This window comes from Grammomys surdaster, unplaced genomic scaffold, assembly GCF_004785775.1.
Source record: "Grammomys surdaster isolate TR1022 unplaced genomic scaffold, NIH_TR_1.0 126048, whole genome shotgun sequence".
In the NCBI taxonomy this organism is placed as follows: Eukaryota; Metazoa; Chordata; class Mammalia; order Rodentia; family Muridae; genus Grammomys; species Grammomys surdaster.
In genome coordinates this window covers 196,770-220,762 of record NW_021620860.1, presented here as the reverse complement: position 1 = coordinate 220,762, position 23,993 = coordinate 196,770, and the positions used below count along the sequence as shown (strand labels likewise).

At 41.1% G+C, this 23,993-nt stretch overlaps 3 protein-coding genes across 3 annotated transcripts in view; all 3 read right to left on the bottom strand.

Moving 5' to 3' along the window:
* LOC114610574 (keratin-associated protein 3-2) overlaps positions 1–4,759 on the bottom strand; it is a 5,175-nt gene extending 416 nt beyond the window's left edge. Inside the window, exon 1 of the mRNA XM_028755186.1 lies at positions 4,421–4,759. Within this exon, the coding sequence (XP_028611019.1) occupies positions 4,421–4,710 (290 nt within the window). The 5' untranslated portion in view covers positions 4,711–4,759. The remainder of the gene's footprint in view (positions 1–4,420) is intronic.
* Positions 4,760–6,993: 2,234 nt separating this feature from the next.
* On the bottom strand, positions 6,994–7,293 carry LOC114610413 (keratin-associated protein 3-1-like). The gene has a single exon (XM_028754951.1). It carries the CDS (start codon positions 7,291–7,293, stop codon positions 6,994–6,996), a length of 300 nt encoding a protein of 99 aa, XP_028610784.1.
* A 5,131-nt stretch (positions 7,294–12,424) lies between these two features.
* Positions 12,425–13,010, bottom strand: LOC114610588 (keratin-associated protein 3-1). Its single transcript, XM_028755203.1, has one exon. It carries the CDS (start codon positions 12,967–12,969, stop codon positions 12,673–12,675), a length of 297 nt encoding a protein of 98 aa, XP_028611036.1. The 5' UTR covers positions 12,970–13,010; the 3' UTR covers positions 12,425–12,672.
* Between the last annotated feature and the right edge of the window lie 10,983 nt (positions 13,011–23,993).

Sequence of the window (23,993 nt, the reverse complement as noted above, 5' to 3'; positions counted from 1 at the left end):
GTTGGCTTTGGTCCCTTGCAAAGATGAAGTTTCTGAGGTTCAAATGTCTCCTCTTGCTCCAGGGTTCTTATATACCCTCCCCAGAGGGCGTTGACCCGACCAATTGGCTTCTTTCCTGGTTCTCGTTTATGTTCGTGTTTCCATTATCCTGTAATTGGCCTGCCATTTAGATGCCTGTAAAGAGTCCCTATTTCTGCTAATTACCTTTTATTTGAATTCATTGCCAAATCTTAACTGATTACACTTGCTGTTTGTCACTAGGACACAAGCTTTATGACATATCACAAAAGGCTTCTACAATTACAGTGTCACCACCAGGCTGCAGTGGACCACAGGGGCATGACAGTAATCTGCAGAATGCTGCTCTCCCTCACGCTTTAACCTTCTATTCTCTTTGTCCCCTTTTCTATCAGGGACAACTGATTATTGTATCTTTTTCTATCAGCTTGATGAGCTGTTTATTTTTTGAAGAGATGAACTGTATTTCTGTATTTTAGTTACTGTCCATGAGCATCGAGGAACTTGAAGCTCAATGCTGCACTAAAGAGGTCTGATGAGAAATATGGACAAACTTTACAAATAATTATTATTTTTATGTAAAATATTACATATTCATTAAAAATTGAAAATGTAAAAGAGCATAAAGGCATCATCCGGAAACATCTGTTGGTATTATACAACACACATATAAATATGATAGCATTATTTTTGACTATATGAAATCATTCATTTCTATATTTCTGGAATCATTTTATATATATTCTATAATTTACCTTCTTGCATAAGCTCATATATTCCTTTATCCTGCATTCCTGATTTTTGGTGTTTACTAGTATTTATCAGTAATTGAACTTTTGGGTACTTTAAGATTTTATGTTATTAATTATTTGCTTTTCACTAACCTCAACCTTTTTCTTTGATAGCTGTGCCAATAGAGATTAGAGATTCTCTATATGAATCTTTGTGCTTGTTTCTGATTATTCTGAAGTAGAAATATTTACCAGATAGAGTTATGGGGACAAATGTAAATGTCCAATAATTTCAAAGCCTTTAATATTCATTACACTAATGCTCCCCAGTACTTTTTCAGTTGTGTTTGGTTTGCAAACATTTTCAAAGTCTTTTCCAATTTGCAAGATGAAAGATGACATTTCATTTTTTCTTTTCTCCCATAGCAAGTTAGGCTGACACAGGCTCCCCTCACATCCTGGACATTTGCCTCCTATCATGAATCATCCCTGATTCTGTACTGTTGCTTTGGTTCCTTGACTGTTCAATGAGTAACAAAACACTTGAGTTCTCGATCTTTACGTAGAATAAAAATGGAACACTAAATGAAATAATAAATTGTGACTACAAATTTAGAATCCAAGTAAAGCCGATCACAACAGAAAGCAGACTTATGGGCGACGGATTTTAATTTCTTGTCCCGATTGCTAAAAACTCAAGTCTCCTTCCAGTGTACCATTGAGACTCCAGATACACTTCAGTGCTTAAGAGCAAGTGCTGAGTGTGTTCCTGGACCATGTTTGGAGCCAGAGGAACTCTGCATTATTGTCTGAAGAGTACTGGCTACCTCCCTTGTTATTTTAAGCAATTCACTTTGGGGAGCCTTGCCATTCTTTGCTGCAAAGTGAGGGCAGTAGCATGTACATTCTCTTACTTAAAAGACCACTGTGAACCTCACGTAAGATGAAAAGAGTTTAAAGTCCGTGGTATGCAAAGATGAGCTCCATGATTATTGAAATAAGGTGAAGATCACACAAGGCAAAGTAAAGATAAAAGAAATAGTCACAGAAGGAGGAGGGAGGCACTCAAGTAAGAGAGACACCTCAGACAAGACAGCGACACTGATCTTAGAGTTCATGCTAGTTAAGTAAGTGAAGTGTTAATGTCTGAGAGCAGAGAAAATGGTTGGCATACACACTAAGTTACGGTAATACCCTGATTTATCACTGAATGAATAGGTACTGAATTGCACACTGGGTTGCTTAGGGAAAATGGATATTTCGTGTGTGTGTGTGTGTGTGTGTCTGTACTAGGGTTTATGTGTGCACATGTGTGTGGAAGCCAGAGGACAAATTCCATTGTTTTTCCTTACACGCCATTTACCCTTTCTTTTCTCTTTCCTTTTCTCTTTCCTTCCTTCCTTCTTTCTTTCTTTCTTTCTTTCTTTCTTTCTTTCTTTCTTTCTTCCTTTTTAAAAAAAATTTATTATTTTAGTTTTTTATGTGCACTAGTGATTTGCCCATCTGTATTTATGTGTGTGTGTCTGGTGCCCACAGAGTCTAGAAGGGAGAATCAGACATCTGGAACTTGAAGAACAGCTGGTTATGTGAGCGAGCTGTCATGTGGGTGCTGGGAACTGAACCTAGATCCGCTGCAAAAACAGCAGGTCCACTTAACTTCTGAGCCATCTCTCCAAGCTTCTACCTTTTCATTTTGAGATAGTCTTTCACTGGTCTGGAACTGCTCAAGGAGGACACCTGGTTGGTTAGTGAGCTTCAAGCATCCCCCTGCCTCCACCTCTTCAGCACTGTGATTACAAGTCTGTGCCACAACACCCAGTTGAATTCTAGCAATCAGACTCAAGTCCTTGCGTTTTCAAGGCAAATAGTTTGCCAAATAAACTATCTCCTCAGCTCTATCTCATTCACTAAAAAAAATTAGTGACATAGTCATTTATTGAAGAGCAACGCCAGGCTCAGTGAGCAAAATGAACTTTATCTCTGTCCTTGTGGAATTTGTAGTCTGTTGGAAAGGCTTATGATAATATATTATAAATTGCTGATATTATGAATCATAACTGGGAAGGATAGATTACGTTCTTAGTGCAAATAGCAAAGGGCAGGATCTTACTCTGACATTTTCTGGAGACAGAAAAAAAAATGGTCATCAGACTTTCAGGGCTGAAAGATGCCAATTTCTTATTCAGTGTATTGTTCCTTTGTATCTACAATAAAAGACTGTGTGTGTATACATATTATATAGAATAAGTTTACACATCCAGTACATGTGTGACATATATGCACATATTCTTTGTAGGCCCAGTAAAGGGTTTTCTCTATCATATAAGTTTGTATGTTTATAAAATCATCTAATGGATTTAACTAGCCAATATCCCTCCTTTCTTCCTTCCTTCCTTCCTCCCTCCCTCCCTCCCTCCCTCCCTCCTTCCCTCCCTCCCTCCTTCCCTCCCTCTCTTCCTTCCTTCCTTCCTTCTCTCCTTCCTTCCTTCCTTTCTCTTCTTCTTTCTTTCTTTTTCAGACAGACTATCCCTGTGTTGCCCAGCCTGGTCTTGACCTCTCTATCCTCCTGCCTCAGCTTCCTCATCTTTGGAGGTACTGGCACATTTCCAGCTTTGATAGAAGTTTTACCTCTAGCTCTCAGTCTGTCATCCCAAAGCATCTGGCATCCTATTGACTACTGGGCTATCACCTCTGTGATAGCAGGTGGCAAACAAAGCGTGTGTTAGTGCCTGGTGCTAGAGTTAAAAATAAGATTGAAGTGACCCAGCTCTTACAGCTGAATATTTGTCAATTTTGATTAGAGCCAATTTACCCCCTATTGGTCAAAATTGGATGTCATGATTTTGTTGATTTTTTTTTATTTTTCACATTTTTTCAGGCATGTTTTGAATCTGTGTCAAAGCTGCTGATTAGTTTCTTCATCTCTTTATGTTCAAGGCTTTATGATGTGGGAAAGAAGTGACCTTTTGAGTCAGACATGCCAGGGATTAAATTCTGCCTGCCTTAGTAACTAACTTTTTATAAATTTGAGAACATTTAACAACAAATAAACAACTTTTCCCATATCATTATGTAGTGTTGTTTTGAGGATTCGATGAGTCTGAGAGAAAGGAGAGAAGATGGACGGTGAAGACAGACAATAAGTTAGGAAGGTATGCCAGCAAGCTAGCTCTGGTGATGCCTTCATTGGAACCTTCAATAATGATGATGATAAGGATGAAGATGATGATGATGATGATGATAAAAGATAATCTGTTAAGCATAAGAAATGTATCCCAAACACTAACATAAATAAAGAACACTTATGGCCAGGGAAATACGATTTATTAGAAGACCCATCAGGAAATTATTTTGCTTCTGAAAATACTCAATACAGAAAATAAGATCCCAGAAGCAACGTGGCCCAAACCCCCATAGTTTGAAATCATAAAGATTTTGATAACACTTTCATAATGGAAAGTGTTTCACCTGTTGAAATCAATCAGATGACTATTCATCTGGATCGCATAAGCAAATTCTTGATTTCTTGCCCTTAAAAACAAAGATAGGGTTTCCATAGCCTAGGTCATCTGCCTACTTTAACATTGTGACAACTACTGAGACAAGCGGACAGTGGTTAGGCAGCTCCTGGAGTCTTCAGTATGAGGTAGGGAGGCACAGGTCAGCAGCACCTTGGGACGCAGGGGTCCTCACAGCCTGGCTGCACATAGGTGGTGAGGTTGACAGTCAGCAGGTCTGGGGTGGGATGGCAGGAGTTGAGCAGGAAGCAGGTGGGCACACAGGGCTGAGGGATGTGGCAGGGTGGGGGACAGTTGTCACAGCAGGTGGGCTCCAGTTGCCAAATGGTGTGTGGGCAGGTGCTGGGCAGGCAGACTCCACAGCGACAGGACTTGTCTGAGGAGCAGATGGTGGTGGCAGGTCCTGTGGGGACACTGCAGCAGCGGGCGACACAGCAAGCCATGGTGTTGGAGTCTGGTTGGCTTTGGTCCCTTGCAAAGATGAAGTTTCTGAGGTTCAAATGTGTCCTCTCAGTCTGAACTGTTTTATACCTTCCCCAGAGGGTGTGAGTCCAATGAGAAGGCTTCCCTCCTGTCCTGTTTTTGTTTGTGACACCCTTTTCCACTGAGATTATCTAATCAGTTTGGCATTTTCTTGTCTATTAAAAGTCCCTGCCCTTTTTAATTCAATTGGAGTTTTGACTCATGGACCTGACATTTTGTCATAAGACCATCAGAGTTTACAGAATTCTGGGCATGCCCAATCTAGTATGAGTTATGTGTAATTTGACCAAGTGACAACTCATGGACACTTTTAGGGTTTAAAATTTCTCAGCTCTTCTTAGTTTACAATAATATGCAGCATATGATGTTACATGTATTGAAAAGTTTTAGAGAAATTAATTCAAATGATTAATTGGATATTTTCTCATTCAGCGAAACCATCGAGAATATGGCCACTTATCTACAAATATTTCATCTGACAATGTACATTTCAAACATTTCCTTTGTTTATTGATAATGGAATTCAAGCTCTCCTGAGCAGGCAATGGGGCAGAATGTTGTGGAGCTAGGTTTTTTATTTTTTTATTTTTGATTGTTTAAAATAAATCTATAGTACACATTTTTGTTTTATTTTGTTTTGTTGTTTGTCTGGAGACCTTTCAAAGGTGGTGTTACATTTTATTTTCTCACAGTTTCTTTATTCCTAAAAGGGAGCCAAAGTATAAAAATCATTGGAATGAGTAAAAAGTTTCCTTTGCTTTCCTTTATTAGATGTCATGAAAGGAAACCTATTCTTGTTATCATTCATTTTCATGTGAATGACTCACATATTTTAAAGTGGGGCAGAATGGGATCCTACCAGAGAAATCATATGATTCCCAGAGTTAGCAGATGTCAATGCAAGGAAGAATGAGAGACTCCATTAAAAATCATCTGTGAGGGACTTTCATCTGCATATGTGTTTGTTTTCTCCCCTTCGAGCTTTAACTGAATAGTACATTCCTTTGAGAGGCCTTCTACAACATCCCTCGCCTCAGCTGGTCTGGGTTTGTCCTGTAGGCTGAAGGAAGACACAACAATGCCTAATGTTCTGACATCTTCATATAAATCTTCAGCACAAATCCCTCAGCTGGTGGAATCAAAAGCACAGATTTTTTGGATGACAAATCAATATTGGTTAAGTGCCGAGTACAGATTCCCTGGTGAGGTGTTGTTTCACCCAACATGACATGTCTAACAGAAGAAGGAAAACGGAGAAAGCATTAGAACATGATGTTACTGTGAAGTGCTATGCTTGACCTGTAGGAAGAGCAGGTGGCTTGCCTAATATTTGGATAGCATGCTTCTTCTGTGAATAAAAATGTGCTGTCTGTCATTGCACTCAGGTTTTTGCATTAGCTGCAAATTTCCTGTTCTCATTCTCTGCTTTCCAAACCTACTCATTTTCTAGGCTCTGGCACACTTACCTCCTTTATAAATCAACTCTAGATGTTTCCACAACTTTCCATGCTGTCTGTCAAGTTGACCTGCCTCATTCTGCCAAGTATTACCATTTCCTTTATATCTTTTCTCATACCTGCACGGGGCCCTTCCAATTTGGGAAATGTGTGCTTAGTCGTTCTTTTCTCCTTCAAGCACTTGAGAAGATACCTGGGCATCAGAAGCATCTGAGACATGCTTGGAATGTGAATGTGTACATGTTTAATGACCAGCTTGGCTGTGCTTTCAAGGACACATTTGAGTTTGTTTAAATATTCAGGGAAAACAAAAGTTAAAAGTAGTGCTGATCTTGGAATTTAAAAACAATTCTAAGCTCAGTATGAATGTGTTTTATGAGTCAGGCAGTCTTTTGCGTGTATCTGCGTATCCTAGTGTGACTTCCTTTCAGCTATTGAGATTTATGTTGGTGTCATCAGAAAGTATAATTCTGTTGTACACATTTATAGCTTCATGATGCATGTGTCAAGAGTCCTTGTGTAATTATAGAATTAGACACCGAGACAGCACAAGATTTGGGGAGTAGTAGTGTTTATTTACTTTTAAAATATGGAGATATAGGAGAACAACTTTTCTATTTATCTGAAATCATTGTTCAAAATGCAGAAAGAATACTTCTACAAAAATGAAGTCTCAGGGTCAAAATATTACAAAGTGTCTCATTAAAGCCATTTGCTTGGCAGCCCTCAGTGGCAACCTTTGTAGATCCTTAGGGCAAGGTAGGGAAGCTCTTTACAGGCTTTTATTTAACAGCAAGAGGGGTCACACTCACAAGGTTCAACACAGGTGGAAACAGAGACCCCCTTCAGGTTTGGGGCAGGGTAGCCCTTGTTGAGAAGCCAACACGATGACACATAGGAATCAGGCACACAGCAGGGTGGGGGGCAAGTGTTGCAGCAGCTGGGCTGAAGGAGGCTGATCTTGTGTGGACAGGTGCTAGGCAGGCAGACTCCACATGGACAGTATATTTCAGAGGAACACAGGGTGGTGGCCGGGCCAGTGGGGACGCTATGGCATCCTTGCAGATAGGAATTACAGCCAGTCATGGTGACAGTGAACCAGAGTTTGTTGCTGAGGAAGGCGTTCTTACACAAAGCTGCCCTTGGAGGGCCTTTTATACCCACCTATTTGAAGGAACGTGGCCTCAGCCTTTGGTATGCTTCCTTGTTGGTGTTTGCACAACTCCACACAAACAACGCAGTGCCTTCTCTATCCGCCATGGGACACATACTCTTGGAGTTTTATTTGGCTGTGTTGCTTCACTCAAACTTGCTTCCTGGTGCAGCTTTTTCTTCTTTCTTCTTTTCTTCTTTCTACAAGACACATGGTGGTGTTTATGGATGGATCAGAGAGAATACTCAAATATTGAAGACACACAACATGATTGTGCTCAAAGACAGTAGAGCTTGCTACATATTTCCCGTACATTACCACAATATCATCTAGACATGCAAGCAAATATGAACATGAATGAGTCTTTAGTTTTACAAGGTACAAGTTATTTTAACTAAAAATTGAAGTGAATTAAAATGCAGTTTTTTTTTGGGGGGGGATGATATGTGGTCTGAAAAATGTGTGCTTGCATTTCTTTGCAAACCAGTGTGAAAAGTTTTTGCTTTTCATAAAAGTGAACCTACTGATCTGTCTCTTCCATTGTGCGAAGCCATGTTTAGTGCCGTCAATGATCTACACCTTTTCCAAGTCCCTTCCACTGTAATTCCTATAGAGTGCTAATGCTTCATAGGTTCAGTAGAGTGTGACCACACTAAAGGTCATTGGTTAGCAAATCTATTTGCTGGAAGTCATTTGCTCATTGAATCTCCACTATGTCTTGTAAAAGCATTTAAAAAAAAAAAGATAGTCTTCGTTCTGGCTAGCTCCCAAATGAATGAGACAGAGACTATAAGGTTTATTTGATAAGCTTTACAGCACAGTAGCTGAGCAGTCATCAATCTGTTCTATTCCTCTAAACTAATCTGGCTACCTCCCAGGCAAAATCCCCGAGATACTTCCATTTTAGTATTGGTCTGGCTCTCTCTTCTGCCCAGATATGTTCCCATGGAGTCTTTCAAACCCTTCCCTTTTGGCAAATTCTCCCTCTTTTTCTCTCTCCTCCTCTTCTGGCTGGGATTGGAAGTCCAGTCCTATTCTCTCTTCTGCTCAGCCATTGGCTGGTCAGTTTGTATTGACAGGTCAGAGAGTAAATGAAGAGCAATGTTTATGCAAGAGTCTCCTGTTTATACAGGAGATCCTTAGGATAAGCATCACACTGCCTTGTCTGGACTGCAAGCAGATATGGGAGCAGATATGGGAGCAGATATGGGAGCAGATATGGGAGCAGATATGGGAGCATACAAATCAGCATTTGAATAAAACAAGGATAGTCTTTACACAGTACACAGTAATATTATGTCTACAATGTCCTAAAGGGTGAGGAGGAAGCAGGAAAATAGAAGATACAAATGGTGCCTGTCCTTGTAGGGAACATGATCTGATGGAAGCCACTAGTAATATTTTAGCTTATGATTCTAAAGACACTTAATCAAGAACTCGGTAAAGCTATGGAGTTTCAGAGCAAGCGATGAAGAAGTTTTAGAGTTCATTGCATTATAACTTACGAATTGTCAGGCCTACATGAAGTTAATTTATATGGATTTCAGTTTTTCAACTGCAAAGCTAGAACAAATAGTAACTCCCCACTATAGCCTTACTATGATAAAAGCTTCCAGCATTGTGTGTGGCAAGGAAAGAATGATTCAAGGCATGGCAGATGTTTCTGAGGCTGCTATGAGAAATCCCATAGGTGAAAACTCTGTGGTGGAGGACTGGAATAACCAAAGAAGCTTTTGTGGAGGAACTGTGCTATGGTCTTTTAACAGAAGTGTTTAGAAAGAAGTGCATTTCCTGAAAGAAAGGCAATGGCTTCCCCATCAACACTGCCCTGCTCCTACCTCCAGCCCTTAATCCTCATTCAATTGGCCACCCCTACTCTTCTGCCTCTGGTGAATGCCATATCTACCCATAGTGCTTTGCTGCATGGCTTGGTTCACATTTTTTTTTTCTAGGTTACAATCTCTTTCAGAACAGGGACATCTTATTCATTTTGGTATCTCCAGTCCTAGCCGAGTGGCGAGGTGATGGGTGGATTGTAGAGGCTATCAATGAGTAAAAAGTGAAGGAAGGGAAGGTATCAGACAGGGGTCAGTGGAAGCTATTGTGTGGTGATTGTGTATCACCGTGACTCAGGAAGCAAGCAAAGGTTCAGCCTCATGCGAGGTACTTCAAAAAAGGAGAGTTTTAATGTAGGATGTTTGGTAAGTGTCTATCAGAGGATTGAAACACCCAAAGAAGGGAAGTTAGGGATATACAAGAAGCAGCCACCAGCTCTAAGTCAGGAATAGGGGTGACATTATTGTTATCTGAACAGAGATTGGAGGATTGGGCGTCAGCACAGAGCTTTGCCTTCTGGGTGCTGAATGACAGTATTCTTATAACCATGGAAGTTCTGATCCTGGGGTCCTTGACAAAACCACTAAGCCCAAGGCAGTGATGGGGAGAGGAGAGCTTTACCAGTCACAAGCTTGTAAATTGGAAGACAGGAAATTTTGTCCTAAAAAGGCTACTGTTCTAGAGTAGTGGTTCTACGGAACAAATGGCTGTGACCTTTCAATGCAGTTCCTCATGCTGTGGTGACCTCCAAACATAAAATCATTTCATTGCTGCTTCATAGCTGTAGTTTTGTTATTGTTATGAATTGTAATTTAAATATCCGTGTTTTCTGATGGCCTTAGGCCACTCCTGTAAAAGAGTCAATCAACTCCAAAGGGGTAGAGACCCACAGGTTGAGAGCCACTCTTCTAGGGGTTTAGGCAGCAAGGCTTTTGTGAGAAGTTGTGGGGATGTATATCCAATTGACAAGCACCAGGGTACTTATAATTTTCGAGTTATCTGCTTATTAACACATATATTGGCTGATGTCATCTGTAGGTCACTGGATGTCTCCGGCTCTATAAATCTAAAGAAAAATTAGTTATTAGAAATCCATACGACTGGGGCTAGGGAGATGGTTCAGTCAGTAGAGTGCACATCAGATTCTGTGAGAATGGTTGTACTGACTGTGGAGGGTCCTGTCTGTCTCTCTGAAGAGCTGAGTCATTACAGCGTCCTGTTTGTCTCCCCGGAGAGCTGAGTCATGGTTCAGTAAAAAGAGAAATCTTGAGTCATCACAGTATTTGAACAATTCAGTGGAAATAATACTTAAAAGGACAAGAAGAGTGGCAGGGTAAAGGTAAAGGAGGAACACTGAATATTTAAATCAAGGTCAGTTGGGGCGCTATGGCAGAACAGGGTCTAGATTAGTCTTGAATCTGTGAGAATGGAAGAAAAAGTTGGGTGCCATAGACAATCTGAAGAAGAAATACAATTATTTGGCTCTTTATTCTGTTGTCAACAATACATAATTACTTAATTTATGGGCAGTATGTTTTCCTTGCTATGGGTCCTTGAAACTCACTAAGAAAACTGCTATCACATATGCCAAAATAGTTTGCATTTTAACTCAAGCTGAATGACTGAGACAGCAGAACAGTACTGGTAATGCCAATCAGTCCTTAAGTCTGACTGAAAAAAAATAGGTTTTTTTTCTTACTTTAGAAACATTTTCCTTATATTTTTCTTGTTTTGTCTTACACTATGCTCATCCATGAAGAAAGCTGAAAAACTGGTATTATATAGCCAAGCCTACAATTTCAAGGGGTTGTAGAGGTGTGTTTCAAGTGGTGCATGCGTTCTGCTGAAGAAGGAGCCATCTACAAGCACATTTTGTTCCTATCTGGGAAGGAGGTGGATGGATTTAGCATGGTAAAAAGAGAAGGAATTTGGGGTTCTGATAGGTTTTGGATTTAAGTATGTCTTTGTCATCAGTAAGTTTTACAACCTTCGGAAGTTGCTTAGCCTTTCCTAGCTTCTGTCTCTCCCATTTATAAACTGGCGGAGGGAAATGACTGTTGTCCCTTAGAGACTTTTTTTAAAAGACAAATGAGATCTGGCACAGATGATACCTACCTGCTAGAGCATCCGGGACCATCATAGAACCTTAGTTACTACAGTTGAAAGCAGCAAAGGCAGCCAGGCAGAGTGGGGATGGCAAGGGGTATAGACAAGGTGTTGCTTTTCCCCTTGCTGGGGTAAAACACCCAAAAAAAACAACTTAAGGAAGAGAAGGTTTACTTTGCTCACAGTTTTGAGAATACAATACAACATAGTGGGGACAGAATGGTGTCAGAAATGTGGGGTATCTGTCACACACACACACCCCACAGGTAAGAAAATGTTTATGCAACTAGGTTATAGCAGTCTGGGTATTTTCTTCAAAGACTTTACTGTATGTAGATTTTTCCATCACAACTAAGGAAATGGCATAATGGTCAACACAGAGATTTCTTTTTTCCCCAAGAGGAATGTCTGTTAGTGCTATCAGAAGGTCATGGCTATTTCTGTTGTACAAATAATATTTAATTTTGGTCTAATACATTACAGATATTTCAGTGACATGATAGCATGCGTATGCCTCTTGAATCAATCAACTTCTAAGAATAATTGGGGCTATTCTGTAAACTCACAGAGCCCTCATTGGAGGGAGCAAGAAACAGATAAATGCTGATATTTACGTAAAACCAATTATTTGGCAAGACAGCATCCATCCAAACCTCTTCTCTAGGACCATTCAAGGATGGGAACTCTTGCTTGTGTCTTCTTGTAATAAATACCAGAGCAATGAGTGTTTGGCTGATGTAAATTACAGCCTAGGGATCCCAAATCATAAGACATTATGGCAAAAAAGATACCTAAAAATGAAAGCAGTTTTATGTCAGGTGTCTTGATCGTCAGTATTATTGACTTACATGCCTTTGGTCTCCGATTTCTGTATGTTCCATTCTATGTAATTTCTACTTATTTACGCTTCTAAGCTTTTCTAGGCAAGCTAGTTCTAAATGCTAAAGCTTTTGCACATTTACTATTCTCCCACTCCAAAGAGGGAACTGTTCACACATAAGACTTCACACTCTACTGGGATGGGTATTGGGTTGTATAAGAACCTGCTGTCAACCAGATAGGCATTCCACTTTCCCTAAGAGGAAACACAGACATAAACAGCTACGAGGTCATGGATGCTAAGCCAGAATGAAGTTTATTAATGAATAGTCCAAATGATTATCTCTCAAAAAAGCAGGGATAGAGCCTAAAAGAGAGAAGGAGTCCATTTGTTCCCAAAAGAACAAAGCGTTAAGAATTTAAGCATGTCCATGGGCCCCTGTTCCTGGGCGTTGGGGTGGAGTAAGCTTTGATGCAAGCAGAAGCAGTTGCTGAGGACAGGTGATGGGGAGGATGCTGAGCAACCAGGCCACTGAACCTGGGAGGAAGACTTAACAGCAGGGCTCACAGGGACTCTCACAGCCGGGCTGCACGAAGGTAGTCAGGTCGATGCCACTCAGGCCGGGAGTTGGGTGGCAAGAGTTGAGCAGCCAGCAGGTTGGCACGTACACTTCAGGTTGGCAGCAGGGTGGGGGGCAGGGGTCACAGCAAGTGGGCTGCAGGAGGCTGATCTCATGTGGGCAGGTGCTGGGCAGGCAGACTCCACAGCGGCAGGACTTGTCAGAAGAGCAGATGGTGGTGGCAGGGCCAGTGGGGACGCTGCAGCAGCGGGCGACACAGCAAGCCATGGCTTTGGGAGTTGGGTTGTGGTAGAGTTGGGAGGAGAAGTCAGTTGATGTCTGAATGCTCTGTCATTTGCCCTGGCTCTTATATACTTGCCTCCCTGGGCGTCAACCTATGGCCAAGATATTTTCCCCATGTTTCAGTTTATGGCTGCTTCCATAAAAATCCATCTAATTACTTAAGTGTTTATTACCTAAGACACATTCCTTACCTCATAAAAGGGATTCAGGTTGTTTTGTTGTCAAATAAGGACTCTTCACATTGGCCAGTTGTCATTGCACAGATGGCTTCATCATTTTGGTCTTCAAAGGTGCTGTACCATTATCTTCTAATCATTCCACATCACTAATAGTGGCTTGGAATGGCAGGTATCCGCCGCTCTGCCCTGTGCTCCGTGTCTACTTTACAGACTGCGGCTACATAGGTGGTTTTGGATTTCTCTTCTTCCAGCAAGCATGGTTTTCCATGAGCTAGTTTAGACTCTCTGACTAAAAACGTGAGAAAAAAATTAGATTTATGTCTGGTGGTGCCAAGGCGTTGACTTGGAAAGGAGTAGATAGAGTCTATCGAGAGTAGGTTGGGCAATGGGCGAACAAGTACTTTTCTATAGAATTCTAGAAAATCTCTTGTTTTCTGTCCCTTCGTACATGCTTTGAATGATGACTCGGGAGAGGCATGTGGACAGCCATCAAGAGCTGTCTGGGTGACAAGGACCAGTGTCCTTATAACCTCATCTGATTGAGCTATGCACATGGATTATTTATCATTCAGCCGCCAGTTGTGTTGGAACTTAAGGATGAAAGGGTACAGTGTTCCTAGATGGAGGTCCTCAAACCACTGTTCCAGGGGACTCAATAGGAGACTGTTGAGGAACCATGGGAATACTGACTTCCTCACTGGAGGGTTTCTCAGGGCCTCCAATATGCTAAGAAGCTCTGGATATTTTCAGTGAGGTGATATAACACGTATCTCCCTCAAACCTCCTTGACCATACCACTATGTTTAGTTTGTTTATTTTCATAGATTACATTCATAGGTCAGTGTTCTCTGGAGCATGCTGGTATTCGAAGTCAACTGTGTGTCTCCATATTCCATGTTCTTTACTACTTCACGTGTCCTCCTGTGATGAGGGGTGTTGGTTTTACCAGGATGAGGAAGGCTTTCAATATGCAAAGGTAGGTAGGAAATCTGAGTCCAGGTTGTCAAAAGTCCTGGAGCTATAAGAGAAGGTTGACTTTACAGATTGGTTTCTTAATCAAAATACTATGCTATATAAACAAGATGATTGGAAGGTAGGGGGGTGGCTGGGGAGATATTTGTGTAATGGAGGGGCTCAAGCAGGGAGGTGTGGTGTAGTTGGATGGGTGTCTTAGTTAGCTGTCTAGTGCTGTGATAAAGACCATGACCAAAAACAACTTGGGAAGGTAAGAGTTTCCTGGGACTTACATAGCCCATGGCACAGACCACAGAAGAAAGTCAAGGAAGGAACTCAAGGCAGGATACTGGAGGCAGCAAATGAAGCAGAGACCATGGAGGAATGCTGCTTGCTGGCTTGCTCCCCAAAGCTTGTTGAGGTTGTTTTCTTATACAACAAAGGACCACCTGCCCGAGGTGACATCACTCAGTGAGATATGGGCTGTCCCACATCAATCATTAATCAAGGAAATGACCCAAACACTTGCATGTGGGATAACACAATGGAGGCATTTTCTCAGGTGAAGTCCCTGTTCCCAGATGAGCCCAGCTTGTATCAAGTTGACAAACAGTCAAACAGTAACCTAGATAATGGGGATGGATAGGAAAATATAACCTGGGATTTCTCATCACATTGTTCAGTTTGGGGGAACCACTTTCTAGGTGGCGATCAGTTCTTATGGTTTATGTTCATATGTTTAGAATAACTGCAACACCAATTCTTCACTAAAACCTAGCACTTATTTATTCAGTGTCCCAGGTATAATGCTAAGTATGTAATATATGTTTTCTTTCTATATCCTATAAGACCAAGCTATGCCCATTTTCTTGGTGAAAAAAAGAACAAAGATATTATATTATTGAGTATGGAGGTAATACTCCATACTAATAGCTAATGGAGATAGGCTTATACTCCATAGCTAATGGAGATAGGCTTATCTGACACCATAGCTCATGGAAATGTATACACACATATGTGTACACACATACACAGACACACACACACACACACACACACACACACACACACACAGATACACACATACCCACACTGAAGGACTGAACCTAGGATCTTGGAAGTGCTATATCCTTGAGCTATATCTTCAGTCCTAAACTTTATATAATTGTAGATTATATATTTTTTCATTTACTAACTCATTAAAAAAATAATCTGTGCTATGTTTGGTAGTAAGAGTATATCAGTAGACATTTAGATTGGCCTCCTGTTGCAGTGTCCATCATAGTGATGGCAAACTAACAGTCACGAAATAACACATAAGAAGGTCAGACAGTGACAGGTGCTAGAAGGAAAGAAAATATTGACACATGGAGTGACAGGGAGATAGCAATGGAGTGTGGCCACTGTGATTAGGAAAGTCAGAGGTCTTCTGTGCTTTGCTGACTGAAGAAATGTGATAGGACACGGTGTCAGAGAAGTCAGTCAGCAGCTGGTCAGGTAGGGTTTTCGAGGATAGCCTACAGAGTTTGGATTTTATTTTAAGGACATTGAAAACTTCACTGGATGATTTACATGTTGTGAATTTATTTTTAATTGGCTTGTACCAATTGTATGTGCTTATGGATTACACTGTGTCATTTCAATACGTGCATTCAACGTGTAATGGCCAGATCAGGATAATTGGAATATCTAGTATCTCAGATATGATATTTGGGTCTGAAACATTCAAACTCACGTCTGATAGCTGTTGTGACATATTCAATTAATTGGCAATGGTTATTATCCTACTGGGTCATAAAAATTTAGAAGTTATTTAGTCTACTCAGTTGATTTAGAGCAGAGATAGGTTTCATGTTTGAAGGAACATGATCTGCCCAGGACTGGCATGGAAACAGGCTGAATCATAGAAGCCAGGTGAGAGGAAGGACACTGAGCAACTGATACAAGACGGCAGCATTTGGGTGACATTAGAAAGGAGAGGTGACATGTTTTGCTGGCTGAGAAACTGTGTACAGAGAGAGGCCAAGGATGCTGTCCATTCAGGTGTCAGATCTATCCATGAGGAGGGTTCCTGAGCAAAAGCTGCCTGGGTGGTAGGGGAAGCAATCAATGCTGCCTTCAGTTTGAGGCTGACAGAGCCAAGCCCGTGTGACCAAGCAGGGCTAAAGTGAAGTGCTGGAGGCTCCAGCACGCAGATGGAAATTTTGCTTACTACCTTCCAAACGGAGACTCGTGATGCTTTTTATATGTGTTAGTCACATTTTGTTGTGAGCCTCCCCGTGCCTAACCAACAACACTGTGTATTTCCGGGTTGATCTTGGGTGAACCCTCCCACTCTGGCATCTCCTGAATCAGCTGCTGTGCTAGCAGCTTCCCACTCGTGGGTCACTCAGTACTTCCGAAACTGTTTGGAGGAGGAGTTTATCTCTTCATAATAGTAGAAATCTTTGTGGTTTCTCATTCTAATAAAAGTGGCTGTGAGCAAGCACACTTAGGTAGGTCTGTCTTACCTGAATTACACTTCCAGGCTTCTGATATTTTACTTCTTTATAAAGAAGATGGAAGGGAAACGTGGTTGTCATCAGGGCTACTAGGAATATTGATCCTCAAACTGCAGAATGTCCACTTTTGGAGAATACATGCAAAGAATTTTGAGCCTGGGTTAAATGGTACCCACTCTTACCTTATTCTCACACCCCATATAGTGGTGTTTTTCTCTAGTTTATAGTTAAGAGTCAAATTTGACGTGTGTGTGTGTGTGTGTGTGTGTGTGTGATTTATTTATTTTATATGTATGACTGTTCTGCTCACATGTACGTATGTGTAACATATGCATGCCTGGTGCCTGTGGAGATTGGAAGAGGGCATTGGATCTGGAAACTGGAGTTATAGACAGTTGTAAGGCAGCATGTGGGTGCTGGGAACTGAACCCAGGTCTTTACGAGAGAGATAAGTACTCTTAATCTCTGAGTCATCTCTCCAGCTGGAATTTGACATAACCCTTTCTAGTACAGTATCTCTGGCTGGAATTCTGAACAATTTTGGGGGGACTGTAGGTTCGCTTTAGTCTCATGTATCATTGTAAGCTACAGAGGATGCAGAGAGAGAGAATAACACGTAGTGCAACCATGCAGAGGCACCTACTTTACTAAAGTTAATGTGGCTAGGAAAAGGGACACTGAGTAACAGTTATTTTTTTTAAAGTATTTTATTTTACACACATGAAACATTCTGCATGCATGTATATCTGTGCACCACATCCATGGCTGTTGCCTGTAGAAACCAAAAAAGGGCATCCGATCTTCTGAAAATGGTATTACAGGTGGTTGTGAGACACCATGTGGGTGCTTGGAACTGAACCTAGGTCCCCTGGAAGAGCAGCCAGGGCTCTTGGTTTGTTGTTATTTGTTTGTTTGCTTTGAGACAAGTCTCTCTATCTAGTGCTGAATGTCTTGGAGCGTGATATGTAGAACACGCTGCATTCACAGAGATTATACTGCCTCTGCTTTTCAACGGATGGGATGAAAGGTGGTGTGTCATCATGCCCGGCCAGGAAGTGCCCTTAGCTACTGAGACAACAATTTAAACTATAGTATTTCAGGGGCTGGAGAGATAGTTCAGCAGTTAAGAACATGTACTGCTTTTGCAGAGGTCCTGAGTTCAGGTTTCAATACTCCAAACCTGTAACTCTACCTCCAGAGACTCTGTCACTCCATTCTGACATCCACAGTCACAGTACACACACACACACACACACACACATATACAAATAATGTGTGTGTGTATGTGTGTGCACACATGTGGTTTTAAAGGTTACTATAGACTAATTATAAATTTAAATATCTCAATAATAGATCTCACTTTAGTAACCAGATAACATTTTTCCCCACTGTCAGGCCCATATTAAGAATGTTGGTGAACAAGAGGGTGGGAGCTGGGACTCTTTTATTCTGTCCCCTGTGGGTGGCCTGAGGTATAGCTGAGGTTTTAGCTTCCTGGTGTCTCATTTCTGGAAGGTCTTTACCAGTCTTCATCAAAGCCTTTGAAGTCAGTGGAATCTCTGCCTTCTCCAGAAGGGCTGATATCTCTTTGCCTTGCACTGTTGCCTGTGTGGATTTATACCAAAAGGACATCATTGTCATTTAAATACACTTAAAAATGTAGCTAGGGTGTGGGCTAGAAGGGAATTGTTTATATTCTAATTGGTCAGCAAGAGGGAATTTGGCGTGAAGAAAGAAGAGAGGGGGAAGGTAGGAACACTACACGAGGAACACATTCCAGAGAACATTCCCACAAGTACTAGGAGTGGTTTGATTTTTTTTTTCCTTGAGATAAGAATTCACTGTAAATCCCAGGCTTGCCCTGAACTGGCAGTGCTCATTCTTCAGTCTCTTGAGTATTGAGTGTTGGGATTATAGGCTTGTGCCATCGTGCCTGGGTTTGGTTTTTAGCAGTAGATTAATTGGATAAAGGGCCAATCACTCAGTGAGAAGTCACTTGGGTTAATCTTCGTTCTTGTTGGCACAGCTGTTTCTCACCCACACCTGACTGCCAGGTGACTTCTGTCCTCACAATAGTCTAAAGGCTTTTTTTTTCCTCCAAAAGACATAGATTTGAATGAAGGGAAGCAGGGAAAATAATCTATTGAGTACTTTAGTGGTGCTCACAATAGTTCTTGAGATATTGAACCCACATTAAACAATTAAAAGTAGCTTCAGAGAATCTCTGAGACTCATCTACAGTCAGCCAGAGAGTAGATTTAAGGTTTGAACTTGGGATTTCTGATTTCTTTCATCCTCCTCCTCTGTTTCCTGCCTACAGTGGAAACACCACTCAAATTAGTTGTTTCGCTTAGCGCATGCTAACACATAAAATAAGACTCCAACATCCTTCCAAACCCAGCTTTACTCTCTCCCTGGCCTTTCTGCAGCTTTTCTTTTACTCAGATCCTTTCTGCTGACTAAACAGTGAGTTGAAATAAGGTTTAAAAACCTTGTACTTTCTGAGTACTAGGTCAAACTTCTATCATTTTTGTCTTCCTTGCCACCTACACAGTGAAGAGCCTCGGACCCCGTCTGCTTTGTGTTCTTCAAAGCCATCATTCCCACATGCTGTCACTTTTACCTCACCTCAAACTCCCTCATCATCCCTGATGCCAGCTTCTCAGAGATCCCGAGTTATATCTTCATCCCATAGTATTGTTAACACACAATGGAGATTGCGCTTAGAAATGAACAGGCCCTATGTGAAGTCACACTTATTGCCGTGGATTAGCATTTGTCACGCTTACAAAATACGACTCTGCTTAACTCTCAAATCCTTAGCTTCACCCAAAGCTGCCATGCTTCAGTGGATGTGATGATTCACAGTCTCTCCCTTCAGAATTTCCCCAAATTGCTTTATGTCCTTTGACTTCTAAAAATAATTTTTGCCTATTGGCATTTAAAGAGCAGAATGGGGTTCAGGCTTCTTCTATTAGAATTGTGGTTTGAGGCATCTCAGGGGTCAACAGAGGGCCATCCTGGGCATTATTCTTTCCCTGTTCTGTGTTCCCCTCAATCAGCTCTGACGAGCAACCAAAAAAAGAAAAAGTCTGAGCAAATAGTTCACTAAGTAATTTAAAATCTTAAAATGGTAAATATAAGAGAGGTTGGTCAGGAGACACAAGCTACACACACTATTTGCACTTAATTAATTTAAAACAGTTTTTAACTAAGTTGTTGGCTGGGTGATTAAAAGGGTTTAAAGAAATCCCTATGACATCATAAATTTAGTAAATGCAGAACATGCTCATTTTAAAGGAAAGAAGGTAAAAAGAAAGAAAGAAAAGAAAAGCGTACAGAGTTAGAGAGGGTGTTGCCCTGAAGAGTGAAACCTGTTTCTGGAAAGGTGTGGCTGGCTAGCTCGTGTGACGGGCGGAGAAGAGTAATGGAGTTAGTTCTATGAGAGTGGAGAACTACAAAGGGAACCCAGGTTCCGCCAGGGCTAGGATGCGTGCCTGCTGGGGAGAGGCAGCGATCGATCCTGAAGTGATAACGCTGGCACCCGCTGGCACAGGAGTAAGCAGAAAACAGTAAAGAGGAAGGGACAGGGTCCTCCTCTGCAGACCGCTCAGTTTTCCTCTCTTGCCCCCTAGTGGTCACTGGGGGCAACACTGGCAGAGCAACAAGGGTTTGTTGGGCACCACCACAGGTATCTCAGAGATAGCTACAGAGGTCAGAGGGAGGATGGAGGAGGTGAAAAATGTAATTTAACAACAGGCACATCTACACATTTCAAGACAGTCATCCTTAGGTATCCTGAATCTCCACACAACACCATTTACTTCTAGTTTCTCTTTCTCTCTCTCTAAATTACATCTATCTTTTGTCTGTCTTTATCTATCTCTCTATCTCTCTATCTCTCTATCTCTCTATCTCTCTATCTCTCTATCTATCTATCTATCTATCTATCTATCTATCTATCTATCTATCTATCTATCTATCTATCTATCTATCTATCTCTATCCCTATCTATCTATCTATCTATCTATCTATCTATCTATCTATCTAACTATCATCTATCATTTATCCTGTTTTCACTTGTGGAGGTCAGAAGACAACTTTCAGGAGTCAATTACCTCCTTCCACTGTGCGGCTTTCTGGAGATCAAACACAGGTTTTCAAGCCTGGGTGTCCAGCACCTTGGTCTGCTGAGCTATCTCACTGCTCCTCTGGCTTTCTTTTAAAGACAGGGTTTCACACTGTAGACCAGGCTGTCCTGAAACTCAAAGCAGTTTTTCTGACTGAGCTTTTGGAGGGCTGAGATGACAGGCCTGACTCCGTTCTTTACGTCATTGCCCCCTCCTGAAGTGGTACTCATGGCTGTTTGTGTTGTATTGTGCTGTATTTTACATACACCTGTCTTGTGCATGTGCACGTATGTGTGGATGCATGTGGAAAGCAGAGGTCAATGTCAAGTGTCTGCTTTTACCACACTTCATCTTACTTTTTGAGACAAACTCTCTCACTGAACATGGATCTCAAACAGACTGATTGACCAATAAGCCTAAGGGACCCTCCTATGTCAGCCTCTCTAATATATATATATGTACATATATATAAATGTATTATATAAAATAAAATATATATTTAAAAAATATGACATATATAATATATTTATATAACATTACACAATATAATAATATAACTATATAATAATATATATTTTAGACATATACATTGGAACTAAGCTTTCTATGCTGATGTTGAGAACCAAGCTTAGGACCCTATGCTTGTGCTGCAAGGATTTTACCAAGAGAACCATGTACTTGAGCCTCTTCTTGAGCATTATGGTTGGAGTTAGGTGGTCCCCCTTTTTGTAAGTATGTGAGGGAAAGCAAAGTATTTCCTTATCTGCAAAACCATGATAACAGAATATGTTTCATAAGATTGATCCAACAGGTAAAGTTCCATCCATGTGAAGTTAGTACCACAAAGGGAGGAGCAGAGAGGAGAAAAGCATGTGAAGAGGGCAATATGCAAAGCACATTCTAGACTTTCTAAACAATGCTTCCTTCTGTGTTGCATATCCCAAATGGTGCCATAGCAATCTTCAACAAGCCATAGTTTCTGGAACTCTCAGTTCTAACTGGTGATGGGTGATGAGGATACAGGTGGTATTTGTAATTCTTTTCTTCCAACACTTTCTTCATTTCTTTATCTGGCTCCCAGCTGGTTGGGGTTTTTAACCTGGGGGGCGATTTCATCCTTCATTCTTGAAGACTCTGGATCTATAGTGGGCCTACAATTTTTACTTTTTATTTTCCATAATTTTTTAGCCAAGTTTCAGCTTAATAACCTGGCTTCCCTACTGAGCCCTTTGTCACCACAGTTGAGTGGCAGTAACCCAAAGTTCATCTTGAGATTTAGGATCAAGGATAAAAGCCAGCAGAGCGACCCACTTCCTGTCCCTGGCAGTTCAGTGACAGAAAGAGACCAAAATATTGAGATGGCAGTATCAGTTTCTAAATCATTGTTCTGCCTTCTGGAGCAAGTGGTTTGTTTGTTTGTTTGTTTGTTTGTTTGTTTCCCTTAAGAAACAAGACCTCTAAACCATCAGAGCTTACAGTTGTGGGACAAGAAACAAGGAAGCGTCTGCACTGAAAAGCTATGAAGTGACTCTTGCTCCTACTGTTTCAGAAGACATTTCAACTGACACACGTCACAGGTAGGTTCAAAACGTGTTCTATTTATGCCCTGTAAAGATTTCTTCTCCAGTGGATCACAAAATGATGCTGTAGCAATGTTCAGGAGGCCATTGGTCTTCTCTGTTAGGCTAGCCAGTGTGGGTAAGAATTTATGGGTGAAGACTAATTAGTTCCACAGGCATGGACTTACTTAAAACTGTCTTTGCTTTGCTTTGAGATGAATTATATGATCAGAATCAAGGTTGTGTGGGATAACACCGCAGAAGAGAAAACTTTCTTTAAGTGTAGGCATGGTGGGTAGGGTATACATGTCCAGATTACAGTTCTTCTTCCAGATAAGTCAGCATTCTGATCCCATAATAGAAGGAATTTAATGCAGTAACTTTGCCATGAGTTGTGTAGTTGGTCTGCCCAGAGGAGAGTATTAGATCAGGAGCTCATTGTTAAAGGTGTTTTTGACAGATTATGTTCACTAATAAAAAGATCAAGTTTACTGTTAGAGTGGGGGAAACCTGTGTTGTGGATTCCAGTATTCCAGCACTGTCAACAGGCTCCATTGTACACAGTGTGTCAAGCAAACACTGAGATAGCTGAGGGAAAGAGTGAAATGACACACTGAGAACATTCTATCATGTCTACCTGACACTTGAGAGACTTCCCTGTTATGGTTGTAAACACTTGGAGTTGGGCCTGATGGTGCAGGCTTATGATCCCAGTGAGAAGTGAGTGAAGAGATCTTAGTCTTTGACACACAGTAGTCTGCAGACTGTCTCCTCAGTCTGTGGATGTTTAATTGAAATAACCATGTTTGACAACTGTGACAATTCTCACCTTTGTGCATGGACCTGAAGAAGAAATTGCAGCTCAAATGACAAGAAGCAGAAGGCCTAAGAAGGAGCTACTAGATGTTCTCTCAGGTATTAGCATAATTAATCTAGAATTTTGCTAGCTCCGATGGGAATTCTTGAAGATGGATACCATTACCAAGGACTTGAAACTAGCCAGGATGCTGGCACATTACCCATTTATCTCACTTCTTTTTCCTTCTGAGAAAGCAGATCAATTTTTGGAGAGTAATAAAATAATTGTATACTATTATCTTAAAGTCATTCAGCTAGTGAACCCAATTTTCTTCGATATCCAAGTTGTAGTATCTCTAGCGGGCTGAATTAACCCAGAGTACAACTAAAAATACCGTTTAGAAACATCCATCCTCACATCAGGGTATAGTTGGTTTTGACCTAGTGTGATAAACAGTAGCTTTTCTGTTCTTGCTCCAGGAGTATACCAGCCTTCCTGGTCTGTCATAATGTACACTGGAGAGAACTTAGTCATTGTGACCTTCTACACACTCTATCAGTCTGTTAGCCATTATGCTGACTACTGCTGATAAGCAGGAAGTAGAAAGCATTAGATGTCTTAGCAAAGAGGCAAATCTTACAAAAAATATTAGAAAATCATTACATCAGTGGTGTTGCTCAGAGTCCAGTTGTACAGAACATGCTGAGATCTCTTCTCTAACACTGGAGACAAACTGCTGTACTTGGAGGTAACTTTAACTGGAAAAATGCACAACTCTTTATGGGATTTGAGGTATTATGAAGTCAATGTCTACTATATTTGAGGGCGATAGTCTAAGCTGTTTAATGAAAACTCAAAATGCTACTGGGCCCTAGGAGATCAAGAAC